The following is a 21,639-nucleotide window of genomic DNA, read 5'->3' on the forward strand; positions in this document are numbered from 1 at the left end:
GAAATTAATCCAGGCCAGATGCTTTTGATGCTGTATATGTAACATGCAGAGGAAGGGAATAGGTATAATCGTCTATATGATTGGCGACCTTACATTCTTACTAGACGTTTTGCATATAGCCTCATGTGAAGATACGCTGGTTTGTCGACACTGCTATACGCCGACAGACTTGATCCACCACTCTTAGCAGCTTCATCACCAGCACCCAGTACAAGTCTTTCGTAACTTCTTAACATCAGTAGGTCCAGCGATAGTAACCGAACCAACAAGTCCAAAATAACCGAGAAGGAGAAAACGCCGAGCTGTTGAATAAGTGAAGAGTGATAATTGTTCATCGAGAACAGTGATGCTAGAGCATGCCGCAAGCGATGAAAGGAGTCTGAATCTATTCATCGCAGTATCAAAAACATTGCGCACAAGGGCTAAACACGCTCCGGGCATGATCGCAGAGATTGGGTCGCCAACATATAACTTCTCCAGAAAGTCTCCCATGACTAGGCTACGTCAGGGAAAACGAGCTTTCTCTTCTGAACTCGTCGGCAGGTTGGTGCCCTCCGTTATTGGGGTGCCCCGATGGCATGCCAAATACTTCAAATCTGTGTCCTCAAGGTCTGACTATCAAAAGAGTGTTAGCGGTTTGTCGGTCTCATCTAGTTTGACTTGACTTTTCCTATTGTCCAACTTTGTTCCACTGGTAATACTGATGCCAGGACCTGGAAATCTGAGACTGAATAACTCGCATCAAGTCGCAGTGTCCGATGGATCTTTTTGAGGGTACTTACTTTATTTATTGTGATATCGGTACCATACCGTTGTAACCCGTTAATGATTAATGAGTTTGCAACAGTACAAATATCAGACACGCACATAACAGAGCGAGTTGAACTTCGGTGATCATTGTCTATCCAATACTGTACATACAAAACTTGTCTACAGTAGTTGTGCAATATTCGTGACTGATTAGGTTACCGACGGGCGGTATATAACATATGAACGCTCACAACTCAATATGAGAATACTTATGGTACCGCATTTGACTGGGTTTCCCAAGTGTCAATTGATACATGCCATGGTTGTGAACCGCGAACCATCAAGATTTCTAAAAACTAATTAAAATGGGCCGCCACCCTACCTTGGCTTTTTTGTCCAAGTTTTTGAAATCTACATCTATACTTACCGCAGAAAGCAAGCTAATGCTAAGCCGTGGTTAGATAGCCACGTGTAATAACTAGAAGTCTGGGTTCCAGCAGGAAAAAGGGGGTGGCGCTCCGCAGGTATAACCGAAGCATGATAAAAATCCACTACTAAACACGGCCCACGTTATTCACTGAAAAAGATGACACGGTTTCCGTCGACTTTCAACTACTGTTCGTTAGTCTTGACATACACACCGACCCTGTCTTTCGATCGGACCGGCCATGACCCAATGTTGCCGTCAACGAACATGTACTGTATTCCTGGAGCCGAACCCGTTTAATCATTACCTAAAGAGAAACCAATATCTCCAAACCGGAGATAAGATTTACTGCCGTACCAAGTCTCGACTGTCAGGGTTATCATCTCCAAACCGGTGCGAAAGTATTTCCCTGTGAAGGTGGAAGAGATCGAAATAAAGAAAACCAGTCTCTCAAATAACCGTCACGCCCAAAAATAGTAAAAATAAAATATACAAACGAAAACGAAATCCCAATCTTGTTGCTGATCGGAACACGTCGAGTGGTGAGAGAGAACTTCGGGGTGCGCCTACGCCGCAGGTCGGGGAGCTCGCAGCTTCGTTCCACTGACTAGGCATTTTTTGAGGAAACCAGTGGTGACAGAGCCATATATCTAGCACGGTTCATCATTTAATCAGAACTGATTCATCGCGATCTCGGCAAGCTTGTGAGTTTCCTATGCACAACCAAACCGTGCCCCGCACGACCATATGATCAAGAATCACTCCTCTCTGTAGGGGTGCATGTCACAGGCCTTTTTCACTTTTTTCTTTTGTTTCTCTTAATTTCAGCTACGATCCGTTTTAACACCACAATCAAACCCACAAGATCGTCGTACTTTGTGATTCCATACCTCCTTTCAAGACCCTTGGTCGTGTCCAAAAATTGTGTAGAAGACGAAGTTCGAGCGACGAGAAGATCCATCGGGGACCAAATATGACATATCAATCACCGAAACATATGCTTAGTTTTCCTTCAACCTTTTCTTCTTGGCTTCTAGCCTCATTCCGCTGGTGATGTCGGTGACAGATACGTGTTCCAAAGAGCCTGATTGATTGTTCAGTAAGTCTCAAATCTAAGAAAGCGAGAACTTCACGATTCCGTAGGTTTGGCCGCAATGAGTGTGGGAACGTTCTAGATGCCTCATGTCCATGTGAAACGGCGCGCTCGCGTCATGAACGCCTGCCACCCGAGTAGGGAGCTTTCAGCAGCGCCTGAATCAAGATTGGAAGATCTCGGAGCCCAGAACAGCTGCAAAGAAGAGAAGTTGATTTCATTACGGAAATGAATTGATCCATATGGGGTGCTCCCTCGGACCACACCGACGCGTCAACTCCGAGTTCAGTCTCAATAGATAGCGGTCAGGGAATATTCCATTTGACGTTGATATTTGGCTATATGAGCTCTCAGGTTGACGATAATTCCAAAAATATATATTTGGCATCGCCGTCCTGCAGTGTAACCTAAACTAAAAAAGGTAAACTGAGCTCGGCCAAGCTTGAAAGAGTAATCTGAAAGGATAAAGCTACTTCTTGGGCCTTTGCGGTGCGAAAAATGTACCCAGTGTTTTCTGCTTCTGACCGCCCTTTGTCCTAGCCGCAGGTTGACTTGTAGACATCTTAATTGTCGTATTCGACTTGCCATCCTCCCCAGATGCAGTTGCATCGACAGCAGCGCCCCCTGCTCCAGCTATCTTAGACATTTCTTTCTTTTCTTTGAGAGGTTTTGCCGGGCCTCGCTTGCCCTTTTTCACGGGTACAGGTTCGTTCGTCTCCTCCACTTCTTCGCAGGATTCATAGGAAGTATAATCACATACAGCTGAGTTCCGAAATCCGCGGGTGAGTCACTGTTCTGACAGGTAGACAAAGGGATGCCACATACTCCAACCATCGTCTGTCTTGACCGTCTGAGTTTTCGTCACAGGACGCTTCTTCAGGCCGTTCCGACCCACTGGTATGACTTTTTTCTTCTTTCTCAGTTTTGGCTTTGGTTTTGCCGCTCTATCATCAGACATCTCTACATCCTCATCTTTCTTTACATCTTCTGGTACTTCCTGTTCCAACTCTGTTTCAACTGTCTCTTCCGAAGCCCCCACCTTAGCCCTTCTAGCAACTCTCTCCACTTTATCTGTGTAATGTATGACACATTGAAACTCCAAAAAAAGAGAGGTTTAGATAATACATACCGTCGTCTAAGTCCATCATGGATTTTAGAGCTTCCCTCGCTTCACTAGTGGCTTTCGAATCATGCCCGCTCTCATCATCGGAGCCAGGAATAGCTTTGCGCCGTGGCAGTCTGCGACTTTTCTTCATTGGCGGCTCATTATCATCTTCATCATCAGATGATTGTATAATCCGCGGTTTGGACGAAAGCTTCGCCGGTTGGGGAGAAGATCTTGTAGATGGAGGTTTAGAAGAGAAACGGGAAGGTGGCCCTGATGGAGCGGCGGAGTTAGACTTTGTTTCCTCATCTTGCTCATCTGATAGACCACCAGCAATTGGTTTTCTTTTTGTCCCTCGCTATAAAGAATTTTTATGATTTAATTGAATATTCCATGTAAACACGCGTACCTTTGTTGGCTCCACTTTCTTAGGTTCTTTCCGGGGTGGCACTATTGACGTAGGTGTGGCTTCTTTAACCTTTCCTGTAGAAGCTAAAGATTTCGACGCTGCACCGAAAAACATTTTCCTATTCGGCTCCACAGGATCCTTGGACGATATTTCCTTTCCTTTCTCTTTGGGAGCCTTGGGAGCAAAAAAGTTCAATTTTCCGGTAGGCTTGGGTTTCTTTGACTCTTCTTTAACAGACTCTTTGCCTTTATCTTCGCTTTTTGTAACTGCGGCGGTGGAAATGCTTGCCCCCGCCTTCAGCTTCGGGACTGATGGCTGAGCATTGGTGGTAGCAGCCGTTTTGGTTTTGGCCTTTATACCACCCTCAAGCATCTATGGATATGTGTTAGACGACGTTCATTGAACATCAAAATACCAAACCTGTATATCTGCTCCAATAATCCTCCCAACAGCCTTAGCCATCTCAATTCCCTTCCGGTTATCGATTTCCCTGATTTGCCGCGTGGGTTCACAAAGCAAATCTGCATCCTAGCATAACTCATGAATGAAATTCAAGTAGGATACGGAAAACGGTGGACACGCACTCGAATTGGAGAAGGGCTCAAACTATAGACATGCATCGAAGTGACTTTTTCATACTTCGCTTTCGTATCTGGTAAGTTTTATTCATGACACCGAAGGATTCAAAGTCAATAACTTCTTATCATTAGCATATATGCATACCTTCGAGCTTATCCTCACCAACGACAGTCATTCTGACCTGAACCACAACATCTCCTCCATACTGATCACTACCATTAGCGAACCCATAGTCCGGTGTTTGCGTCGGTGTGAACCCGTAGCCCATGTCGACATCCATGTCACTCGAGCTTTGACTCTCTTTAAGTTTTCCCTTCCCCGAACCGTCCAATACTAGCCCGCTGACAATGTATGTCGCACAACACACTTGGTCGCGTGAGTTAGCGGTCTTGGCGTGAAATGCTGCCAGTTCACTAATCGGCGATTAGTTGTGCAGTTATACTTGGTCGAAGAGATCATTCGACCAGAAATGAAAAACGAACTTTTTGGCAACATTAACGTGAATACTAAATTCCCTACTTAACGAGCGGTAGGTCACCTTTCAATAAAGCAAAAGATATTCAGCTCAAGCTCAAATAGCCAATATGATTCACTCACGATGTTCCTGGAGATGAAGAGTTGTTTTGTTAGATAGTCTTCGATGTTTTGCGTTGTCATGGCTGAGCGATGAGCGATGAAGGATGGCAGGAATGGTAGATGGGAAGTCACTGGTCGGGGTCTGAGTATTGAGTACCAATCTGCCAACACGCCCGCCTCAATGAGAGAACACCACGCGTCAAATAACGTCACGCGTCCGTGACACCTGGAACGCGTCAAAGAAGATTTGAAGAAGACTGTCGACAGCCCAAGAGAAGTTCAAGTCTTCATAACATCAAATATAGTTTATACAATCAGGTAGAACAAGTGTGCGCTCAAAGGCAGCCTCTACCGTTCTTGACACTAGTCGGAAGATTAACGCGATAGCGTAGGACTCGGAGTATTTACATACAGAAACAAGAACACGTCGATAATTCAGAATGAAACACAATAAATAGCAAAGACAAAACGTGATAGCACAAGGAGACAGGAAACCCTAATGTGGTGTCATGAAGAGACAATGTCCATGCAATAATTAACAGACAGATACACAAGTTTGCATTTCAAAATGTTCGTCAAGAAAACTCGTTCAAATCCGTACGCCAATGGGTCGTCTTACTTCCTGTTCGTATTCTCGTGTACGCTTACGGCTCCTGGCGTCCACCATCATCTGCTTTCCGACGGGAGACAATTCTGATGACGAAGATGGCGAAGGCATAGCTTTCCGAGGCGACTGGAAAACTGCTGGTGCTATAGGCTTCCGAAGCAAAGAGCTCCGGCTAGCGTGGTTTCTCGAAGGTGTAGCTGGTAACTCCGTTTTTGCTGTCAGTCCAAGCTGATTCTCTTTATCGCCACGATTTGAATTCGTACGAGGAGGTTTGTTCCTAGCAAGCTGATCCAAAGCGAGCACTGTAGCCATCGCATCTGCTTCCGCAATTGACTTTGAAAGTTTTGTGCTACCTTCAGACGAAGATTGTCGGGAGGTTCTACGTTGGGGGATAGAGGTTGGACCATTGAACCGTCTCGAGCGGCGGGACGTTGCGGAGTTGCTGGAGTTCGTACTGTGTGTAAGTGCAGGTGTACGACGAGACGACCTTTTTTGGGGAGGTGGACGGGGTCCACGAACAGGGATACGGCTTGACGTAGCATGTGCGTCCGGGGTAGGTGCGGTCACAATGACTTTCGTGGGCCCTGTCATGAGCACCCGAACTTTGCGCTTCCGTGGCCCTGGGGTTGTATCGTCTGCATTTTCTGTAATAGCCACATCCATTTGCCTAGGAGTCTCACAAGGATCACTGAAGAGGCTCTGGTTAGCCTGGCTCTTGCGTGGGCTAGGAGAAGTAAATCCACTCGAGAAATGGGAATCAAGATTGTCATGAGAGACAATAGAAGAAAATTTGAATGTGCTTCGGGAGTTCGTTTCTACCTGACCATTATTGCGCCTTCCCGTCAAGAACGAGAACACCTGAGAGGCCCTTTGAGGAGTGCTTGGATCTACGTTTTTATACGGATTTGTTCCCTTAGCTATTGGGTTGGTATCGGAAGTACTACTTAGTTCGACTTCCATGGAGTTGATTGCAAGATCGTCAACATTGTTGGTAGAAATGGTAGAAAATGTGAAATCGTGAGTTTTCGATGATTGACCACGGTCATGGCCGAAATCGGAATGCGTGGAGGGAGTATGCGGTCCGTACGACGAAGTATTATTTGAAGAAATACTATCAGCCTCACTAACATATGGCTTTATCAGCATCGGATAGGGTATTGAACAACAGTAAAAGCTTACTCAAGGAACCTTTCGGCCCAAGAAATATCACTCTCGAGATTGGTATCAACCTTTGACCTCAAACTGTCAGGCGCACCCAACAACTCACGCAGAGTAGAACCATTGCGCTTCTTCTGTGGGCGTTCTTGCTTTCCGGATGGTGGGCTGTTAGAGAAGGTCTCCACTGGCAATCTCCCATGCTCATCATATAAGTCAATCAAACTGGCGACAGAGGGGTCAGAGCGAAGACCAAGTGGATGCCCAACCGCCAAGTTCGCTCCATCGCGTGTGGATTTGGATTTTACTGGTGTGGGCGAGCCATCTCCCAACTCCCCATTTGCGTTAGGAAACTCGGTCATGGCATGCCTCTGACGGCCATGAAGAGTCACGGAGAATGTACTGTGACGGCTGAGAGTACTGCTCGCGAGACTCAGAGTAGACGGAGAAGCACGCAATGAGGGCGTTTGTTCTTTTGGCATACATTGAGCAAGAACGTCATTTATCGGATGGGCTATCCAAAAATCAGTTTGAAATACAAAAATGAAGTGGATACTCCTTACGAAGGGGGGGCAGATCCGTGTAGTCAATCTCTTTGACGACTGCATACCTACTAGAGGATGATCGAAGTAAACGACCGACGGCGGCTTCGTGTTCTTCCTCTTCCAACTCCCTTCTCTGTTCCTCCTCGACTGTTGCAGGCAACGGCTTAGAGGAACTTTGCTTTCTGTTTTTCTTGCTGCCAATCGAGAAGATACGTTTGAGGAACCCCATGGAGAAAACGTGATTGGCAACCGAGCGATTGTGCGCCTTGCTGGTCCAATAGATGGTAAGTAGATGGATGCACTTGAACTTGAACCAAATAAAGGTCAATAGCGCGGTGCAGGAGTCACATGATACGAAGACTGCGGCAGGTGATCTGGGGCCATTTACCATTTTTGGATGCGTTCAGCGGAGCAGGGCACAAGTGCCAAAGCGCTCAAGCTCAAGTCTCAAGCTTATCCATGTCGAACGAGGTCGAGAATGCTGGCAGTCAAGCCAGAGATTTTTGTATGTTAGAGCGTAATTTTCTGTCGCATATCAAGCTCGCTCTACTACTCGCCCTCCTGTCATGGTCTGTCCTTCTGCAAGCCCGACTTGTTCCAGAGCAGCCTCAAGAGGAGCATGAAGTCGGAGGTGTGCCATTATCAGCAGTCGAATATGGTGCTGCACTTGTCTGCATCTTGGCTGCGTGTTGGGAGTACTATAGCGGTTATTGGGACCTTCGGAAGGCCCACCCATTTTTCCGAGGGACTAGGTGAGTCTTTTCTGTTTCCCTGACATAAAGCAGGCTTCTGAGCGACCCTAGCCTTCATCTTATGGTCATTGGTATTGTTGCCGTGGTAGTTTTCAGCACATGTATTGTGCTCGTCATTGAGGAGAACTAATGGATGAAACGATGCACGTATTTATTTGTCAAATCGAAGACTCATGTATTTTTTCTGGCTGCATTCGATTACGTTTTTGCGTTGATTATTGACCTTCAGGGTAATATGTATGGAAACATGCAGCAGCAACGCTGCAATGGTGTGTAATGTGTGTCAAAGAAGCCGAGGCATTGGTTGCTGGATGGCGAGTAGGGAAGGACGAGGCGGAAAAAAGCAAGTACTAATTTTGCCTTATAAGGAAGACCAATCGTCCCATAATAAATTGTAACCAATCTCTGTTGCTTCCACACACCCACTGCACCCCGCAGTCACGCCATGAAAATCAGCCAGAAAATCCAGCAGCAGTCGAAAGAAAACAAACTATGGTGGTCTTTCGAGTACTTCCCCCCTCGCACTGCTCAGGTGGGTCCTCCCTATGCATTTCCTAGGGCATCAATATATGGCGTCTATTATCTTCCATAGGGGCTACAAAACCTTCTCGACCGTATTGAGCGCATGCGCGCTCTGGGTCCGGAATTCATTGATATCACTTGGTACGTCCATCGCGTACGAGCGCCCCAAATCATCTTCTCATCACGTTCATCCAGGAATGCTGGAGGTCGCACTTCTGAGCTTACCTCACAAATGGTCAAGACTTGTCAGTCACTCATTGGTATCGAAACATGCATGCACTTGACATGTACCAATATGCCAATAGAAAAGGTGGACATTGCTCTTCGTGTGCGTATCATCTACCCTCAGCCAGCCAGTTTTAACCAATCATCGGTCACACTCGCAGGAAGCAAAGGCTAGCGGATGCAGAAATGTCTTGGCCTTACGTGGTGATCCTCCAGCCGGCAAGGAAGAGTGGGAAGCCATTGAAGGTGGTTTCGTGCACGGTATTGATCTCGTTAGGCATATTCGCAAACTTTATGGCGACTACTTCGACATCGCTATCGCTGGATTCCCTCAGCAAATGCTACTGCCTCCAGAAGAGCTCGAGCAGGAAATGATATGGTTGAAGGAGAAGATTGATGCAGGATGTTCTTTCATCTTCACCCAAATGTTTTACGACGTCGAAATTTTCATTAAATGGGTGCATTGCGTCCGAGAGCACGGCATTACCATCCCCATCATTCCCGGTATCGCTCCTATTCAGACTTGGAATGGTTTCATGAGAGCCACCAGCCTCGCGAAAACCATCATTCCGCAATCCTTCATGGATGTTCTTGAGCCGATCAAAAACAACGATGAACAAGTCCGGAAGCTCGGTATCAAGCTTGTAGCGGACATGTGCCGGAGAATTCTTGCCGAACCATTAGGAATTCAAGGGTTACACTTTTATACCATGAATCTCGAGAAGGGGACCAAGATGCTTTTGGAGGAACTCAATCTTGTCCCAAGGGTCGAGACCATCAAACCTTTACCTTGGCGTCAAGTATGTCGTGTATTTATATTTTCACGACTAATATCCTGATCATGAATATTTTTCAGTCGCTTACTCCCAGTCGGCGCGCAGAAACTATTCGTCCGATCTTTTGGGCCAACAGGGCCCAATCATACGTTTCTCGCACCGAGAACTGGGACGAGTATCCTAATGGAAGATTCGGTGATTCTCGCAGTCCCGCATATGGTGAATTAGATGGTTATGGTGTCTCGCTGAAGCACACCGTATGTATTATTTCTTGCATAATTCGAAACAGAGACTTACCACCATGCTCAATAGAAAGACGATGCTCTCAAACTCTGGGGTGAACCCAAAACTTTTGCAGACGTTACGAGTCTCTTCACGCGCTTCTGCACGGGGGAACTTACCGCTCTTCCCTGGTCAGATCAGAAATTGGAGACTGAGACATCGGTCATCGCCAAACAACTCGCACAGATGAACGACTTGGGCTTCTTGACTATTAATTCCCAACCAGCCGTCAACGGGGCTCGAAGCGACGACAAAGTGTTTGGTTGGGGTCCTGCAAACGGTTATGTCTACCAAAAGGTCAGGATACCATTTATCACATATGCCTCATGACGTACTCATGTATATGTTCAGGCGTACCTTGAATTTTTTGTTACCCCCAGTCTTCTCGATCTGCTGATCCCCCACATCGAGCGAGATTCCAACATCACTTACTACGTGATCAACAAAGCAGGTGACCTCCGGACAAACACCCATTCCGATGGACCCAATGCGGTCACATGGGGTGTCTTTGCGGGAAAAGAAATCATACAACCTACCATTGTTGAAGCCATCAGTTTCATGGCCTGGAAGGACGAGGCATTTGAACTTGGAAAACAGTGGGCTGCCCTATATGAAGCGGACTCGCCGTCGCACAAACTTATTCACGAGTTGATGGAAACATGCCTCTTGGTGAACGTTGTACACAACGATTTCCACGATACGGAAGCCATTTTCAAACCTTTCCTAAAAGCTGGCGCGGAATTTTTCGCCAAAACTAAGCCTCTCACCAATGGCCATTAAACATTGTCCGGATCGCGTTCCATGGATTTCTCGAGTTTGGAATTCTTCTTCGTCTCTCCGTTTGCGGCGTTATCGCCTATTTTTGTTCGATTTTTGATTATCTTGCGCATTTTTGACTTTTGCATTAGACACAGACTCCAGCCGCATCCCCATCACTGTCGGGTTCAACCCCCGTCGTTTCGTGTACTATACCATCACACTCCATCACAATCATACTTACCGCACACTCATATCATGTCATAGTTTTTTTGTTTGCTTCAACTGCATACCTAGGTATATCATAATATACATGCTGGTCTCTGTTAACGATACCAATCCGTCTCCCAATTTGAAAAGCTTGCCGCGAATGTACATGGCATTATTATTCGGGTGAAGCGAGCCGCCGACATTTGGAAAGGGTCGACAATACAATAAATATAAGCCCGATCGTACTATAGTAACATCCGACCGATGGTATAAATTGGTTATAGCAGGGATTCCGAAAAGAAAAAATTGGTATCAGTAGGTGGAGGGCCAGCTGTAAGGTTTGTGGGTATCTCGACCATTTCACCTGACAGATCTGTACAGATGTTAATCAAATATTTACTCCATCCATCGAGACCAACATAAATCTTACCTAACAATTTGATCTTCAACCCGATCTCTGTGAGCGCCTGCACAAAACTTGACGTCTCAGTCGAAGGCGCGTGCCCACCATCTTTACGTAGCATATTCAGTCCGTCTGTCCAATCAGCCCAACGGGATTGATCAGGAGCGATCAAATCTACTAGAGAACCTTCATGTGCGTTCAAAAGTGAGAATGACAACGGTGAAGGGGAGAGTACGCCAGCGGGGGGTAAATCGTCGTCGCCTCGAAGGACATTCGGTGGAGGAGCACATGTTCCAGTAGCAATATCATTGATCAAGGAGACATCAATACGATCGGGTAGGTCTTCAAGGCCGCTCCGAACAGGGAACTTGACGGCACTGTCAACGTAATGTAAGTACTTTAGCCCGCTGTCCTGTTGGGCATTGTTGAGTTCACAGCGACATTATTCGGCCGTTCATTCAATGTGACTACATACCAATCGCATAAATCGCCAGGGCCTTTTCGGTCGTCGTACCACTTCCCTGGGTGCATTCTGGGGTAGTGCTATAACGAACCAGGCACCCTGGAGTAGGCATTGAATTCGTTGTTGTCGGACGAATTCATATGATTCTTTGTACAGCTTGGCCCGGAGATTCCTTAGAAGGCATTATTACATAGCATAAAGATCAATTTTGACCTGACAAATCCATGTTGACTTACCGAACAGGCACCTTATTCAGTAAATCGTCCTCCAATTCTAGCTCCTTCATCTGACGGTCACGCACAGCGCGGTAATCGGATTGATTGAATTCCTGTTCCACTTCACGCCATGGCCGAACGCTTTCGCTACGGAGAGCAACCTTGACTCTGGTTTGATTGAGATCAATACGTTTCTAAAATGAAGAAATTTAGGGTCACAAAGTACGCACTGGCTTTGGACTAGATCGAGGACCCGTTGAAAATCACCGATGGCCGCACCACTTTCACCCCACATTCTAAGGAAGAACCGCGTTGCGAGGAAATGCACTCTGTAGAAATCTAGAAAGAAAGGTTGGAATGTCGTCGACGTAGAATCTAAAAGCAGAGTCAGCGAGATCCCTCATGACGTCGTCCGGTGGTACTAACAACCGGGTTCAAAAATATTCCAATATACGGAGAGTAGCTCTACTACTTCATTCGATGCTTTTCCCAGGGGGCATCGCCGGTCTTCTGGCCTACTAGACTGTTCCAATACAAGCTTAAAAATGCAGGGTCAGCGCTTTAGTTGGAAATACGTTCCAATAATCCCTCACCTTCGAGAAATCCGGATCTGTTTCAACAAAATTTCTCTGGCATTACATATTATGTGACGTTTTGCTTCCCCATTGAGAAAGAATCGCATACCAAACAATCGAGACCTAGAACTCCAACCTCACTGAATTCTTGTACTATGTCCTCACTTTCGAACCCCAATTTTCGCCATTGGACGATGCCGCCCAAATCATCTTCATCTACTTCTAGCTGGCTGTTATTCCAAATATACGACAATGCATCGTTATGCGCGGGTACATGCTCCGGATCCACTAACGTGGTTTTCTTCCGATATGTCACACGAACCATGTTAGCCTGAAAGTCCAGGATGCAGGAAGTTAGATCCTCGATTGTGTGTAATGACATTGATCGCTATGAGGCATTTAGCAACTAGTGTTACTCACTCGTGAGCGGTAAAACTTTCACTCACGATGAAAGCCTGCCGGATATTCAGCTGTTCCAGCTCGGCAACGAATTCTTCCCAGCCATCGTCGTTAGCATGAGAAAGAAGGGAGTTAATGAGCATCATGCTGGAGCACCAGTCAGTCACAAAATTCGGGGAAATGCTGATGGTAGTACCTGTACTGAGCCATCGCTGTGTCTGCACTTCCGAGACGATCTACTACTGTCCCTAAGAGTCCCCGTTCTTTTTTCATCTGATTAAACACGACCTGGAAACCGTAACGGTACACAGAACCGGGAGGAAGTGCAGGGGGACCTTTACTAGTGCTTGCTAGCGTTCCCGGCGCACTTAGAGGATCGGCCTCGACAAGCTTTTTAAGAATAACCGTTGCGGGTCGACAGACGTTGATAGGCGACTGAGATGAAGAAAGTATCTGAACTACGCGTAGGATGAAGTTGTCATCCAGACTCCCCCAGCCGTAGTCAAAGTCCATTAGATTTTGCATCGAAGTAAGCGCGTACTATATGAACTATGACGATGTGAACACAAGATACGTGATGATGGACTCACAGCAAGTGAATTGCGTGAAGCAATGGATATATGATTCACCAACATGTGCAAGCCGCCGTATTTGAGGAATTCTTGAACAAATTGCTCCTCCTATAACGCGTTTAAGTTGTATTCAGACGGAAAAAATGACCATTTGTAGGTACCCGAATGAATTTTTGCAGCTCGAATAAAGCCATCCTCAACTTGCCGTCATTCTCCTCTCTGGTTTGAAGCTCCTCTACTGTATCGGCGGCCTGACGTGACGGCGATTTGACAAGTCTGTTATACGCATGTTAGTGACTATGCCATCCACTTCATCCTTAGACGAAATGCTCACTTCAGACCCACTCTTCCCTTGATCTTCTTCCTCAAATTATCATTGGTCACAAGCTCGTCTGATTCATCCCTCAACGCAAAATCAGAAGCAGGTTCTTTTTTGAGGCTAGAGCACAGTTGCTTCAACACGTCATCTACAGTCAAGGTTGGATCTATCCGAGCGCGGACAGTAACGCCCTCCAGCGTAGTGACGTGGTTTGTGGGTACAAGCGGAGGTGCTTTCGGCGTGCTGCTTGGAAGGCCAGAAACCCTGGAGGAAGAGGATGCACCACCAGCGGACATGAGTGCAAGTCACCCCTGCAGGATATGATGATATATTGAGAGAGGACGCAGGGATGACAGTGAAGAGAATAGGTAAAGTGACGTTAGTCCCGGTACGGTAGTAAATTTTATCCCAGTGAGTCTTAAAACCTCGCTTCGAAGTTCGCTCGACTGTTGAAGACCTGCAATGCAAAAGTAAGTGACAGGTTCCACTCTAGATTGTGCGATGGGCTCAGAAAAGTGCGAAATGTTGTCATCTTTTGGGAAGAGCTGAGCTCTACACTAAGACTGACGTGCAAAGCGGAAATCATCACGGTCGGTGAGGGGGGAGGGGGAACTGAAACGTACCTAGCGTGCGGGTTAGCAAGCTTCAATTTGGAGCACGAGCGCTGGAAAGACTTTTTTTCGTTGGAGGTCGTGGGAAGACATTTTCGTCCGTCAAGGCTAATAGAGGTATCCCATCAAATGATCAATTGGATTGATATCAATTTTGCGCGTATATATATATTTATCGACGTATATACAGCTGCATATTCTACACTACGCCGTCAGTTCATAAGCAAAAGCGACCGCGATCTTCGCAAACTCCAAGGAATGTGACCATGAAAAGCCATTAACACTGGTGGTATCGCCGGAAGAATGAATGAAGGGATCGTCTTCACCAAATATACCCTCAAAGGGCAAGGCTGTCGGGTACCCTTGTCTAAACCAACTTGCATGATCAGAGCATGCGTAGCCACACTGCAAAGAATGAGAAGGTGTAAGAGAAAACAAACTAGTACTGACTGGGACATTCACAACCACAGGCAACCTGCTGTAAGTCGTTACAAGCTGCTTGAGGAAGTTATTGAGGCCTTGGTCAATAAAGTCCGGCATGATAGCCACGACCTCGGGGGTGCCTGGCTTGACGCTAGCAAACCTTATCAATACACAGGAAGACAACCTCGAATGATCACCCACTATCCGGTCATATCTAGCTGCAAAAACGCCTTCACCTGAGTGCCAGCCCTCTTGTAACTAGTGGCTATAGCATTAGAACCGAGCAGGCCGCCCTCTTCACCAGAGTACCAGTGAAATTCGAGAGGTGTAGATGGCCTAAAACCAGACGAAACGAGAACACGTAACGTCTCGATCAGGTTAACGGTTCCAGTGCCGTCGTCATCGCTACCAGGAGCCCGCCCATTCATGGGGTTGCTGAGATTGATAGAGTCCATATGTGCTCCAAGAATTGTCACTGGACCTGATGAACTACTGCCTGCAATCTTAACGATTGTAGAAGATTGCGGCCACCCATGAGTGAATGCGCTAGCGGTGATATCTGAACGACCCCTAGTTATCTATGTAGAAAAATAAAATCAACAAAGAGCGCATCGGTGAGTTCCAACATACATCTTGGACAGTATCTAAAAGCCACGCGCTAGCATCGGCACCAGACTGGGATCGATAGTAGCGATTGTTGAACCCAGACAACGAAGAAAGGTAGCTTTGCATGTTGCTTATTGAAAGTCTGGACAGCAAGGGTGTCACTTGGGACTGGTGTGAAGGTGGAGAAACTAGCAGCTAATTAGAACGCTATGGGTCGCCTGCAGCAACTCCTTATGCTTACAGGTGGCAGCAGTGGAGAATTCGCCAGCGTTTTTGGATTCAGCAGAGGTCTTGTCCAATTCCTGCTGAATCTCATAGGTTTCTGTTACATCAAACTTGAAGGATGTCAAGCTGATAAGAACAGAGGGATGAATAAAACCTACGAAACGGGCCCCAGAACGCAAGAGTTGGAGTACTTCATCTTCTGTCTTCCAAACAGGAAGTCCATCTTCAGAGAGTTGGAGGAGACGCAATCCTTTGGCTGAATTTTCTACAAGCTCATCACGAGAGATGGGGACAGCATGTACAAAGACAGCGGCAGCGATAAGGGCTTTCAGTAGAGCGAGCTGAAACTTCATCTCGGGGCAAGGCCAGGAAACAATTATTCATAACCACAGGAGATGCTACTTTTAAACGAGACTGGCCATGTGGAGGAGACGCTAGATAGGAGCGCCAACATGCTTCGCTCACACTGAGCGCTGAAAATTCGGGTGCCAAGACGAGAGTTGCACGCATAGAAGCTTTGTGGGCGCATGCATTTTTGGAGAGACCCAATGCCGAAGAGACCGAATGCCAGTGGGCCGTGATAAAGAACCACGTGGTGCCGGCCAGAGAGACTTGGCAGCCACCCAGTGACCTCGTTTCTTCTCGCTTCCATGGCGCTTTCCCAGTCTGCTTCTCAATGGTCTCATACTTCTTTGAGTCTCTCCCTACCAGGTGGTGCAAGCTGGGTCTCTTTGTTGGCACTCTCTGAGCCAGATACTCTCTCGAAATCGACATCTCTGGCGAGCATTTCGTTCACCGGCTCTGCTCCTGTCTTCCCCTCTGGACACCGGCCTCCCTTGTTCACCCTTGTGGACCACGAGAAATACTGGGTACCCGATAACACAATCCGGACGGAACATACAGAGCCATTCATAGTCACAACACCGACCATGCCCCGCATGAAGGTCATTCTAGAAGAGAAGGTCCTCATTGATACGTGGATGGTAAGGAGTTGCCGTCAACCATGAGGGAACCGTCTTACGTCTAAAGTCCAAGGTAGAACTTCAGCCTCCACCAGATCATGTACCATGGTGCGATCTGGAAGCCACATCCTCAGAGGCAAACTACCCTCTCACGCGCTTGGATTGGCCGCTCGAATCACCAGCAGATCAGATCGATAGGATCCTGTGTACTTCGACTCCCAGCACGAGATGCTTACGCCGCAAAGATATCCCATCAAATCTTGGATTAACAACTGGCCTTCCCATGAACAGCACGTCGACTACGGAAAACACCGTCGCTTCTTACTCAATGAACACTGCCGGTACTCGTAACAGAAATCAGCCAATGACACTAAGGACTCTATGTTTGAATATGAATACTCAGAAACTACACAGCTCGTGTCAGCGTTTTCACCCCAATGCTCCAAAGAAACATTCGAATCTCGCGATTCGACGTGGTCACAAAGCTTTCCCTTCCCTCAAGCTCCAACAAGCGACTGTGAAGACGGATGCTGCTTCGTTTGATGCGATACCGACTGCTTTCCGGGGCTCTCCTCTCACTGCTTCGCTCGTCTTTGATCAAATACAATATCCCCTGCCTCAAAACATCAGCTTAGCAGAAATGCTTGGAAATCTTCGCGCGAAGTGTGCATCGTTAGTTTCTTTACCTCCGGATTGGCTCCACCGGTCTCGGCCTCCCAGAAATGAAATCACGAAGCTATCAGGCACTGTTTCCGCGTCACATTCTGGTGAAGATGAATGGGCATTTGCCGAATCATTAATGGATATGATCAATTCATTTTCTGGCACGGGCGACGATTTGAACGCTCATCCGATACTCATTAAAGATAGCAGTCTCGATATACCGATCGATTCGCGAGGTCGGGACGATGTTTCCGACACCCGTACTATTGTCTTAGCGAATAATGATGCCGGAGATTCCTTAAACTCCCCAGATTTTCAGGTTGGCTCGTTGACTCTTCATCCTTCTCTTATCATCCCCTCTTCGCTTCGCAAACCTTCGTCTAGGTCTAAAATAAAAAAGACAGTTCGTTTCGTTGATTCTGTTCCTCCGCCCCAGATCCCCATTGGTCTTGTTCCGGATGAGGCGGAGAGAAATATTATATCCACTGTTGGCCCTTCACGCCACCGGAGGGGCCAAAGCATTTCACTCTCAGCCTTGATACCTCCCAGTCCTCCTCTCTCCGTCGTACGCTCTCTTCAGTCGTATGTTCCACCTAGAAATCCGTGGACAAACAGGAAACGTTCTTCTGCATCGCCGCCAAGGCCACTCTCACATCGTTTCCCTCGTTCTCCAAAGCTGCCTCTAGCTGTGGACGAAAACCTAATTCCCCAATCTCTGAATATTCCACCCTCGACGGAGTCATCATTTCCAAGCTCGGCATCAAGGCCTTTGCATGCATCAAATTATCTGCGATTCAAACTAAGAGGTAGGAAAGGGCGTATACCTAGAGAGAACCTGAGGATTTCGGCCCCGCTTCCAATGGGTACTGCAATTCCACTTCCCAAGAAGATAGATATGGGCATTCGAAGGAGCAATGGGAAGGATAATGTTACTGCCCCCTTACGTAGTATTTTTATGAAACTCAAATAGACCTGAATTAACGGTTGTCCAGGAAAAAAACAAAAGACAATAACATGATCTACACTAATGCTATATGGGAATTTTCATCGTAAGGCCTGATGGTCTAGTAGTATGATTCCTTGTTAGGGCTTGTGAAAGCAATCTCGAGGAGGTCCCGGGTTCAATTCCCGGTCAGGCCCATCGTAATTCATTTTTGTTGAAGCTTTTGCTGTTCACGCGGTGTGTATGCCTCGGCGCTTGAAGGATAATACTTTGCAATCTTGCCTTACTCGTTTTAGCTTCGCTGATCTTTTCATTTCGTTAAGATATCCAGGGCCCCCTAATCAATCTCCGAGGGCAAAACATAGAGAATTGTTTAGTGACGAACTCTCGAGTCCTCGAAGATGCGCAAGCCACAGCCTCTTGTAAAAGAAGCCATGGGAGGCCGCTCAAACAGCGTTCTCGTCGATTCGGTATACATAATACTATTTCTCAAAATCCTCATGATCACACGCTTGAGCTATTTGCATCGATTGGAAAGAGTGTTGGTCAGGTGTTGGTAATAGAGTAACCTGTGGAAAAATCATCTGCTTTATGACGTGATCTTTGATTGGCTCTCGAGTCTCCAGCACTAGATTCATCGGTATCTCCAATGTAGGCGGTTTCTCACACAATTTAAGCTAACTCAGGCCTCCGGCGACGAGTTATTCGAGGTTGTTCACCCATCGGACCCTTGCTTATACATGACGCATGACCAGTATACACGCCTCTTCGATTGCGATTTTCCTATTGAAAGCGTCATCGTCTGTCACAAAATGGCTACAAAAATGGTATGTCACCCCCCGATGTGTTCTGACAAGTTGTGAGTCGCGTCGCGCCCCTGAGAAAATCTTCCGAGAAATATGTCATATCCTTGTGACAACTGACGAGATATTTGAAATTCAGTCTTCAGATCCGTTCTCCGCGATCGACAACATAACTCCGCAGTGGGAATATTTCTGCTCAAGTAACTCGATACTGATGCGCCATGCATGGCACAGAACGACTACGTTGATAATGCAATACGACATGGGGGAACAAATCGGTTCCAAGCGCGGGTATGGGTCATTGGCCAAAAATAAAAGCTGTGACTTTTCTCTTCTGATTATTCTGGTTGGCCCCCCGATCCCGGAACGACAAACATGATATCTTCTGGGAAGCGAATAAGAGTGGTTCACGAATGGGTTACTCGGTTGGACTCCCAAGTTGGTTTTTCTCCTCGCCCAGCTTGCTGATCGGATATCGCCAAGTATATTCCTGGAAACCAAGAAACGGGAAGACCGGAAGAACCCATTGCAAACTCTCGAGCATCCTGCATTAGGAAAATCCGCGGTTGAGGACATTCCCGCTATCGGACCATGTAGACCGCAACATCGAATTGGTCAGGAGCAAGTCGTCAAATGCGCACGATTCGACCCTCTGTTAACCCTCTGCTAACGCCGATCCATGGATAAATCATTGAAATGGATTACTTTACCCCCCAAAAAATCTTCGGAAGCTTGGAATGGTCCAGAAGTGCAGGTGCGTCTCGAAGTCGCCCGTATTTTCGTTTCCTGAAGCTTCTGTCGATAACGCATCAAACCTGAATTCCATTATGATGTTTCTAATCGTTCAGTTACCTTATGAAGGCTCCCAACTGCTGCACCTTAAACGCCGCACAACGCCTTCGCGGTTCCCGTGGATAAATTTAACTGACATGGTGCAAGCTCTCTGAATCGATGTTTAATGCTCCAAATAACAATAATGTGCCTTCTTCTTTGCAGCTATGGATCACATTCTGCCTTTTCCTTGACACACTCAAATCATGACGGCGATTTATTTTATGATGCTGTCCTACGATAGCTGACTATCTCCTAACTTCGACTACATGACGGCTTCAATGTTCACTCGAAATTTATCGGGCCGCTCATTCCATCTTGGTCCATCCCATCAGGCGGAACGTACTTTGGGGTGTGCTCAGCTACCAATGTTCACGGATGACACGGTCAATGCTCGATGGTGCAACTTGGAGAACAAAGTATTAACACTGCAAGGTTGTTTCGATTCAGATTTTAATACGTGACGCTCGAACACAGTCCGCGGTACACTACTACCAAGGTTGGTAGGCGGCTGGTGGACGGTCTCAACATACCTGAGGTATCACCACATACAAGATACGTTATTCCCGCCTCCGATTTGATAATCTGTAATCAGTGCTGATCAGGCTGGCTTCCGGAAGCGGGACGCAAGAGAATAGTCAGTGATCTTGATCTTTTTTATTGTCCGGCACTCCAATCGCACTAAAGATAGGCGTAAGCAATGATCGGGCAGTGAGTTTCTTTATCCTTTGACCGACCTCAGTCGCTCTTCCATAATGACAAGCCCTCCGTATATCTCATTCCCATGTCCTTCATTCCAAATGCCGTCCGCGTGAAAGCGAATTAAGCACCGGTCGTTTGGCTCCCAAAAAGTCGGCTTATACTGAAGTCCTCGTAAATTACGGCTGTTCAGCGGTCGCTCGGAGTTGTAAAGGGTTTTCTTCATCCTTGTCCTTGTGCTTAAACTCGGTGTTGGCTAGCGGTTTCGGCACCACCGCCCAGGTTCGTGCGTTTGAACGGACTCAACATGCGCCCTTACGTGAGCGCCTAGGTCACGTCTCTGGTGCGTCGCAAATTAACATCTGGGGAAAGTTAGAAACTGTTCTTTGGCATCAAGCATTTATGACTCAAGAAGCACACTGTCGCCGCCGAAAACCGAGGCTTTATTTTCATTTGTCATGCCATACTACACCGCAAGGTATGAAAGATGGGTTTGGGTACTGGCACCCTAGATAGGTTATGGGCCGCAATATCGTCTTGGGAAGGCTCATCGAACCTCCTCATGTTCATCGGAGAAGATACTTTTCAGCGTCCAACGTCCAAGAATCACAAGAAGCCTCTCGAACTATTTTTGTCCCAAGTGACTGTCACGCATAATATATTTTAACCCTGTTGGCGAATGTCAAAACAAATCAAACACATCAAATTGTTGACGTTGTGCGCGTTCGCCGTCCGGAACTCGTGTGGACATGAATTGGACATAAAATTTCTCGCAACTTGATTGTGTATAAATATCAACGTCACCGTCGTGGGCACCGTGCTACTGTGGCGTTAAGGTATTCGCTCCCTCGAGAGGCCTCGCGTGGGGGAGAATGATGATCAGAATCCGGGGAATGATATTAGCACATCGAAGATGATGCACGCAATTTATCAACAGTGGATCACTATTACCTCAGTTGAAAGTTTCGTATTCACACGGGTAAACGCGAACATCTTGTCAAGTGATGCGGTAGGGCTGAAATTTTTTGGAAGAACAAACGAAAGGGAATGAATGATGATGAGTACGACAGCCGTGACGCTTCGGAACATGGCGCTTCTTTGATCCATGCATCTGTGATCTGTATTTGATCTGTGAAGTATGCGAGGCGGAATCAGGGT

The 21,639-nt window shown here is 46.9% G+C and overlaps 7 protein-coding genes and 1 non-coding gene across 8 annotated transcripts; 4 read left to right on the plus strand and 4 right to left on the minus strand.

Annotated features, from left to right (window-relative positions):
* Positions 1–2,739: 2,739 nt before the first annotated feature.
* On the minus strand, positions 2,740–5,020 carry AGABI2DRAFT_118672 (hypothetical protein; the record flags this gene model as incomplete). The annotated part of the gene is made up of 9 exons (XM_006461757.1): positions 2,740–3,032; positions 3,096–3,341; positions 3,400–3,733; positions 3,785–4,156; positions 4,205–4,312; positions 4,369–4,436; positions 4,508–4,776; positions 4,846–4,901; positions 4,961–5,020. The coding sequence occupies 9 exons, from the start codon at positions 5,018–5,020 to the stop codon at positions 2,740–2,742; spliced, it is 1,806 nt and encodes a 601-aa protein (XP_006461820.1).
* A 508-nt stretch (positions 5,021–5,528) lies between these two features.
* AGABI2DRAFT_118673 (hypothetical protein) lies at positions 5,529–7,475 on the minus strand (the record flags this gene model as incomplete). The annotated part of the gene is made up of 3 exons (XM_006461758.1): positions 5,529–6,669; positions 6,726–7,215; positions 7,265–7,475. 3 exons carry the CDS (start codon positions 7,473–7,475, stop codon positions 5,529–5,531), a joined length of 1,842 nt encoding a protein of 613 aa, XP_006461821.1.
* A 199-nt stretch (positions 7,476–7,674) lies between these two features.
* Positions 7,675–8,239, plus strand: AGABI2DRAFT_193204 (hypothetical protein). Its single transcript, XM_006461759.1, has 2 exons — positions 7,675–7,998; positions 8,050–8,239. The coding sequence occupies exons 1-2, from the start codon at positions 7,706–7,708 to the stop codon at positions 8,126–8,128; spliced, it is 372 nt and encodes a 123-aa protein (XP_006461822.1). The 5' UTR covers positions 7,675–7,705; the 3' UTR covers positions 8,129–8,239.
* A 167-nt stretch (positions 8,240–8,406) lies between these two features.
* Positions 8,407–11,135, plus strand: AGABI2DRAFT_193205 (hypothetical protein). The gene is made up of 7 exons (XM_006461760.1): positions 8,407–8,530; positions 8,591–8,661; positions 8,716–8,848; positions 8,907–9,545; positions 9,602–9,778; positions 9,834–10,100; positions 10,155–11,135. The coding sequence occupies exons 1-7, from the start codon at positions 8,444–8,446 to the stop codon at positions 10,581–10,583; spliced, it is 1,803 nt and encodes a 600-aa protein (XP_006461823.1). The 5' UTR covers positions 8,407–8,443; the 3' UTR covers positions 10,584–11,135.
* Positions 11,048–14,011, minus strand: AGABI2DRAFT_71274 (hypothetical protein; the record flags this gene model as incomplete). Its single annotated transcript, XM_006461761.1, has 11 exons — positions 11,048–11,142; positions 11,200–11,584; positions 11,648–11,807; positions 11,872–12,018; positions 12,081–12,189; positions 12,540–12,813; positions 12,872–12,971; positions 13,021–13,364; positions 13,415–13,504; positions 13,558–13,672; positions 13,731–14,011. The coding sequence occupies 11 exons, from the start codon at positions 14,009–14,011 to the stop codon at positions 11,048–11,050; spliced, it is 2,100 nt and encodes a 699-aa protein (XP_006461824.1).
* Positions 14,012–14,449: 438 nt separating this feature from the next.
* AGABI2DRAFT_222775 (aminopeptidase) lies at positions 14,450–15,948 on the minus strand. Its single transcript, XM_006461762.1, has 6 exons — positions 15,739–15,948; positions 15,597–15,690; positions 15,380–15,543; positions 14,951–15,327; positions 14,777–14,900; positions 14,450–14,731 (listed from the first exon to the last, which is right to left on the minus strand). Exons 1-6 carry the CDS (start codon positions 15,931–15,933, stop codon positions 14,531–14,533), a joined length of 1,155 nt encoding a protein of 384 aa, XP_006461825.1. The 5' UTR covers positions 15,934–15,948; the 3' UTR covers positions 14,450–14,530.
* Positions 15,949–17,155: 1,207 nt separating this feature from the next.
* Positions 17,156–17,565, plus strand: AGABI2DRAFT_193207 (hypothetical protein; the record flags this gene model as incomplete). Its single annotated transcript, XM_006461763.1, is given in 2 exon segments — positions 17,156–17,509; positions 17,528–17,565. Coding segments are annotated over 2 exon segments (363 nt in total), but the record flags the coding sequence as incomplete, so codon positions are not given.
* Positions 17,566–18,258: 693 nt separating this feature from the next.
* On the plus strand, positions 18,259–18,345 carry AGABI2DRAFT_t57. Its single transcript has one exon. It is a non-coding gene; the product is annotated as a tRNA-Pro (tRNA).
* Positions 18,346–21,639: the final 3,294 nt, after the last annotated feature.

Source organism: Agaricus bisporus (assembly GCF_000300575.1).
Source record: "Agaricus bisporus var. bisporus H97 unplaced genomic scaffold AGABI2scaffold_6, whole genome shotgun sequence".
NCBI lineage: Eukaryota > Fungi > Basidiomycota > Agaricomycetes > Agaricales > Agaricaceae > Agaricus > Agaricus bisporus.

Bases quoted from the DNA above. Each gene is read 5' to 3' on its own strand.
- AGABI2DRAFT_193204 (XM_006461759.1), top strand. From the start codon at position 7,706: ATGTCGAACGAGGTCGAGAATGCTGGCAGTCAAGCCAGAGATTTTTGT. The intron at 7,999-8,049 runs GTGAGTCTTTTC...GAGCGACCCTAG, and splicing joins CCATTTTTCCGAGGGACTAG to CCTTCATCTTATGGTCATTG.
- AGABI2DRAFT_193205 (XM_006461760.1), top strand. From the start codon at position 8,444: ATGAAAATCAGCCAGAAAATCCAGCAGCAGTCGAAAGAAAACAAACTA. The intron at 8,662-8,715 runs GTACGTCCATCG...ACGTTCATCCAG, and splicing joins GAATTCATTGATATCACTTG to GAATGCTGGAGGTCGCACTT. The intron at 9,546-9,601 runs GTATGTCGTGTA...AATATTTTTCAG, and splicing joins AACCTTTACCTTGGCGTCAA to TCGCTTACTCCCAGTCGGCG.
- AGABI2DRAFT_222775 (XM_006461762.1), bottom strand. From the start codon at position 15,933: ATGAAGTTTCAGCTCGCTCTACTGAAAGCCCTTATCGCTGCCGCTGTC. The intron at 15,691-15,738 runs GTAGGTTTTATT...ACATCCTTCAAG, and splicing joins TGCGTTCTGGGGCCCGTTTC to TTTGATGTAACAGAAACCTA. The intron at 15,328-15,379 runs GTATGTTGGAAC...TTTTCTACATAG, and splicing joins TTTTAGATACTGTCCAAGAT to ATAACTAGGGGTCGTTCAGA.